Source organism: Glycine max, chromosome 19 (assembly GCF_000004515.6).
Source record: "Glycine max cultivar Williams 82 chromosome 19, Glycine_max_v4.0, whole genome shotgun sequence".
Classification (NCBI taxonomy): Eukaryota; Viridiplantae; Streptophyta; class Magnoliopsida; order Fabales; family Fabaceae; genus Glycine; species Glycine max.
The window spans coordinates 50,217,641-50,223,581 of record NC_038255.2 but is presented as its reverse complement, the minus strand read 5'-3'; the positions used below and the strand labels follow the sequence as shown (position 1 = coordinate 50,223,581).

General features: G+C 34.9%; 1 protein-coding gene across 2 annotated transcripts; it reads left to right on the top strand.

The window, feature by feature from the left end:
• Positions 1-1,144: 1,144 nt before the first annotated feature.
• Positions 1,145-4,987, top strand: LOC100778118 (violaxanthin de-epoxidase, chloroplastic-like). 2 transcript variants are annotated; one of them, XM_014771336.3, is made up of 6 exons: positions 1,145-1,316; positions 1,538-1,888; positions 2,036-2,205; positions 2,290-2,386; positions 2,483-2,874; positions 4,274-4,987. In XM_014771336.3, the coding sequence occupies exons 2-6, from the start codon at positions 1,613-1,615 to the stop codon at positions 4,773-4,775; spliced, it is 1,437 nt and encodes a 478-aa protein (XP_014626822.1). In that variant the 5' UTR covers positions 1,145-1,316; positions 1,538-1,612; the 3' UTR covers positions 4,776-4,987. The 2 variants fall into 2 exon arrangements, with proteins under 2 accessions (XP_014626822.1, NP_001240949.1); NM_001254020.1 differs by lacking the exon at positions 1,145-1,316 and having other exon boundaries at positions 1,613-1,888; positions 4,274-4,775.
• Positions 4,988-5,941: the final 954 nt, after the last annotated feature.

Sequence of the window (5,941 nt, the reverse complement as noted above, 5' to 3'; positions counted from 1 at the left end):
AGATTTAGACATTGACGGTTAGCAACTTACGATAACTGACACGTGTCAACGCTTGAGGAGTCCATCAAACGGTTTGCGGTTTTTAATTGAATGGTTGTGATTCCTCTTTTTATTTATCTCTTCTCTTCTCGTTCTCTACTAATATTGCCTCGCACTCTATCATCTCCACCTTTGTCGACAACAAACCCTTCATCAGGTCCAACCAACAAACACAAAAGCAAGTATTGAAAAATCAAAACACTTATAATGGCATTTAGAGGAATGAAATCCAGATTCGAAGTGAATGAATGAGACCAAGAATTTCAAACAAAATCAATTCAAGAATCAAGAAGGATAATCAAAGAAACAAATGTAAAAAAAAAAGGCAATCAAGAAGTGAATGAAAGTGAATATCCAAAAATTACAAAATCCAACGAAATAATGAAAAACCCAAATCGAGAAGAAAAAAAAACAATACACAACGAAGGTAAAAGGAAGGGATCTTTATCCATAGATTCCTCAACTTTTGTGTTCGCATTCAAAGACAAACTCTCTCTGTCACATTGTTATTCTCGCCAACAACCATATTTTTTATTGTTTGTAGATTTATAACTCATCTTCACACATGAGATTGCACACAGTAATGAAAGTGACCTCTTACAAACTCATTTTCACACATGAGGTTGCACACAATAATGAAAGTGACGTCTCACCCTCCAAAGTAGGTGATTGTCTTTGGTTTCATGTCATTGCAATGGTTGTTCCAATGGTTCCGCTGTGATGATTGTGCTTGCAGTAAACAAAAGAGAAAAAGTAGGATAAAAGAGGGGAAATAAAAAGGGGCATAAGAAAAAGTGAGGGAGAAAACATGTTTGAAGGACAAGGCTAGAGGATGACACATGTCAGTTAATGAAAGTTGCTAACAGTTAATGTCTAAATTGAAAAGATCAAAATTGTGTGATTAGATAAAAAAAAAGGAGGACAAAATGCATTAATAATTTTAAAAAATTATCAAAATTGAGATTAGAGACAATTAAAGAGGAGAACAAATTTACAATTTTATCTTCTTGGTTCTGATTTGTGAAGTGGGCCTTATTGGACTTTAGAATATTGAGTCCATTTGCAAGGAAATTGGAAGCAAATAGAGGCGTCGACGTGTCTGTTGAGGTTCCAGTGAGTGACGGGTCTGTTTGCAGTCCACACAAACACCATCATCATCATGTTCTTATCTCATGTTATGCGACGGCGACTCTTCTTTCTTCTTCTTCCTCTTCTTCCTCACATTTTCTTATTCTATTTCTCATTTTACCTGCACTTGGCCTCTTCTACGCCGCAAGGCATGTTTCCAACTTTGCTCATTCTAAATTATATCTCTGCCCTTAACTACTATTATAAACTAAATTTTGTAACTTGGCTAATGAAAACAAGTGGGTATGCAATATTCTTGGACAATTATATTTTCCTTTTATTATAGAGTCTTTAGTATTCCATTTTGGGCTATGATTACCTCTGCATTCTAAATGATATCCTGTTGATCTTGTTGATTTGGTTTTCACAGTATCAGGTTACATTTGGAGTTGAAGACATATACATATATTAATATATTATTATTATTATTATATTATATGTATATATGGCAACGTGGGGTGCGCACTCAATGTTGTTATCCCATGGGGAAGGCACTGGCACTCCCAAAGTATGTGTAAAAGCAGGCCTTACGGTTAGAGGTGATTTAAGGTTTCACAGGACTAGAGGTTTTAAATATGCTCCTAGTGTGGTAGTGCTCAAAGTGTTGGCCACCGCCAGAAAGCCAACACGGTTGCGCTTGTTAAGACCTTATTGCAGTGTGAGGGGGCAACACGACCATGGGAAAGGATATTTTTCTCCCACTAATTCACAAATACCACGGGTTAGTAACCGCTGCTTAGTTTATCCTACTTCATTGTTAATGCAATCATGCTTATCCCTTTTGTGAAAATGCAAAATTTGTTCCTAAGATTGCACCTTTATATCCAATGTCCATCCTCTGAGTTTACTTTACACCTTGTTTGGATAGCAACATATATTGAAATTCGCCGCGGATCGAATGCTTGCGTTTCTCAAAGATTGGAGTAATTTACGCATCACGGCAGTAGCTGGCATATTGGTATCCGTTTTAATGATCATTCCACCAGCTGATGCTGTTGACGCTCTCAAAACTTGTGCTTGCTTGTTGAAGGATTGCAGGTATGCCATCTTTCTTTCTCTTGTTCTTGTTCTGCCATGACTACATGTTATGGCCACCAATTTCATACTCTTTTGTCTATGCAGGATAGAACTGGCTAAGTGTCTTTCAAACCCATCTTGTGCGGCCAATATTGCTTGTCTTCAAACTTGCAACAATAGACCTGATGAGACCGAATGCCAAGTTAGTCTCGCGCTTTACATCAAATTCATGCCTGCACCATTATTCATGTCTCCAAATCCTGCTCATGAAGCTTTTATTTTCTTCTTATTTTTCCAGATTAAATGTGGGGACCTGTTTGAAAACAGTGTGGTTGATGAATTCAATGAATGTGCAGTATCACGGAAGAAATGTGTACCTAAGAAATCTGATGTGGGAGAATTTCCTGCTCCAAATCCTGATGTCCTTGTTAATAGCTTTAACATTGCTGAGTTCAGTGGCAAGTGGTTCATCACTAGTGGCTTAAATCCTACCTTCGATACCTTTGACTGCCAATTACATGAATTTCACACAGAATCCAACAAACTTGTGGGTAATTTGTCATGGAGAATACGGACTCCAGATGCTGGATTTATTACTAGGTCCGCTGAGCAGAGATTTGTACAAGATCCTTCCTATCCTGGGATCCTTTACAATCATGACAATAAGTACCTTCACTATCAAGATGACTGGTAATTTGTTATTCATAAGCTTTCTTTTCAATTTTTACTTAGCTAGACATGTATAGTTAATTGCAACTACATCCACACGAAGCACATTGACGTGAGGGTTGTGCTAGAGCCAAAATAAAACTAGCTTCCTACTTACTTGTAGAGTTGTAGTGTAATTAAGGCACAGACCAAATCATGTTTCTTAATTAAGTTAGGAGAGTTAGAAAAGGTTGTTTTGATCATTATCAGGAGATAAAAAAATTCAGCAAACTTGAATAAAAATTTAATTGGTATGAAGCTCGACTTAAGAAATTCACACACATGGTAGAATTCATCACAAATCACTATACTGATTCTAGATCCAATCATTGTTAATGGTTCAATTGTCTACTGGAAAACATCCTCTGATTCAATCAATGAAGGACAACGCCAATTTGCAATTGCAACACCAATGTTTAGGTCCAATTGATTTAAGAATGATCCAATTTAATTAGACCGCAAATTCATTAGTGTAGCTTCTAAACAAATTCTGAAATAAATTCCAAAACCTAATCAGATCTAGTTCAGGCATAAACATGCTTATAAACAGATTTGGAAAAGAAGGGGAAGTTTGAATCCAAAATAGAATTAAGAACAAGTCTCAGAATCCAAATCATTAGCCTTCTATAGCAATCACCAATGGAGAAACTAAAAATGCATAAAACGCAAACAAGGGGGGAAAACCTTGAATCTGAAAGGTCACAACTACACAAATGGTCCAAGTCTATTTTTGCACTATGTTTTTCCTCTTTTGTAACTAATTATCTCCTAATCCCAAGATTACCCTTATCCCAACTATTAGCCCATGTAATAAGCTTTTCAACGATATCTCATTTACCTAACTTGCCCTTGAATTTAATGATATATGCTCAAAAGACAAAAGGTATGTCATGCATGCTCGCCCAATACTTCTGGTCTAACTCTAAAGCTGAATTTTAACACTGAAATTCCCGAATTCGTCCTTTTTACAAAGTTTGTAGATATCTTTATTAACTTTCGTAGCATATAAAGAACGTCATAATTAGAGGTCTATAGCTTAAGTTATGACTAAAATGCTGATATAGTGTCAAAATATAACTAATGCTGTCAAAATTATTCACTGCCCAATTTGGCCCAATAATTCAAATTAGTGGTAGGACTAATCAATCAAGACCAAAACCTCATAAGCAAGGCAATTAAATATGTTAAAAATAGTAGTTATCATACACCCTGTGTTTGAAGGAAGTAAATGTTCCTTTCCTAGATCAGAAAAAGAATACAACATGTTGTTCCTTTTACGTGTGCATACATTAAATCATTTAACATTTGCCAGATATTTGAATCAAAGAGTCTTTTGTTAACATTAGAAGACTTACAAACAATGATATATATATATATATAGGTATATTTTGTCATCCAAGATTGAGAATAAATCAGATGACTACGTATTTGTATACTACCGAGGCAGAAACGATGCTTGGGATGGTTATGGAGGTGCTGTTGTATACACAAGGAGTGCAGTTTTGCCTGAATCTATAGTTCCTGAACTTGAAAAAGCATCTAAGAGTGTGGGAAGAGACTTTAGCAAGTTCATCAGGACAGATAACACATGCGGGCCAGAGCCTTCCCTGGTGGAAAGGCTGGAGAAAAAGGTAGAGGAAGGAGAAGAGACCATTGTAAGGGAAGTTGAACAGATAGAAGAAGAGGTGGAGAAGGTGGGGAAAACGGAGGCGACCTTATTTCAGAAGTTGGCAGAAGGGTTCAAAATGTTTCAAGAAGACGAGGAAAATTTCTTAAGAGGGTTATCAAAAGAAGAAATGGAGATTCTTGATGGGCTTAAAATGGAAGCCGGTGAAGTAGAAAAGCTCTTTGGACGTGCCTTGCCGATTAGGAAACTAAGATAAGTCTGAGAACCATGTCCAAGATAACTTGGCATCATAATCTTTTTTTATCATCTTTGCTTTTATTCGTTGACTACATATATTGCATGGCTGTAGATAGCTTTCCTCCTTAATCATTGCTTTTATGTTGACATACTAATGATTATTCAAATATTTGTAACAGCATTTATCAATTGTTGTATATATATTCAGAGTATTGCATTTGCATAGGTTTAGATGCTTGTGCTTTTTTTCAAGTCGAAAATATTTGGAATGGGAATTCCGACATGAGGAATGCTGTATACTACCAGTGTTCTTCCTCAACTACTAATACATGACCATCAATCATATTAATCATTGAAATAAAACATTCACTAATTGTTATCAGTATGGTGTTTTATAAAAAAATGAGTTATTCATATAATAATTTATACAACATTTTTTACCTTTATCTTTTTTTGTCACATCATTTATTGCATCTCATGTTTTCCTCTTTTCTTTATTTCTCACTCAATTGTAAAATTTGTTGCTCAATTTTTCATATAATTTAGTGTACAAATAATATCTCTCTATAAAAGCATAATAAAACTTTTCTTTTTAGAATGACTTGTGATGCGGTTGTTGAGACATCCGTTTTCTCCCTTTACTTTTTCTGGTAATATAGTACGTGTCTGAGTTCATTTATCAGGAAGAAGTAAAAAAAATTGACAGTACATATGAATTTATAGAAATTCATGGGTTGTTCAACTCCGCAACACATGGACCACAAAGGAAGAATCAATCCAAAGCAATTGTCATGGGCCTAAACTCCAAATTATCCAAGTTTGAGTCAGTCAGTGTCAGACACTGGATAGGAATTAGGATGGTGGAGCTTTATGAAAAGAAAGGGATAATATGGTAGAGGCCACGTCATCACTTATTTGTATAAATGCCTTAATTGAAATGTCAAAAAACTATGGAAAATTAGATAGTATTTGCTTTAGTTGAAATGTCAAAAAACTATGAAAAATTAGATAGTATTTGCACATTTAAAAAAATTTTTGAAATTAAATAATCAATACAGCTATAAAAGGAAGAAGTGATTATTTTAAGTTGATATGCAACAACTAATCTTTTATTATAAATGAAAGACAACATTTTTCAATCAGATGTCATTTTATAAATAAATAAATAAAAAAAGCAGAACAAAT

Excerpts from the sequence above, each read along its gene's own strand:
- LOC100778118 (XM_014771336.3), top strand. The coding sequence starts at position 1,613 with ATGGCAACGTGGGGTGCGCACTCAATGTTGTTATCCCATGGGGAAGGC. Across the intron at positions 1,889-2,035 it reads CTAATTCACAAATACCACGG|CAACATATATTGAAATTCGC; the intron begins GTTAGTAACCGC and ends TTGTTTGGATAG. Across the intron at positions 2,875-4,273 it reads CTTCACTATCAAGATGACTG|GTATATTTTGTCATCCAAGA; the intron begins GTAATTTGTTAT and ends ATATATATATAG.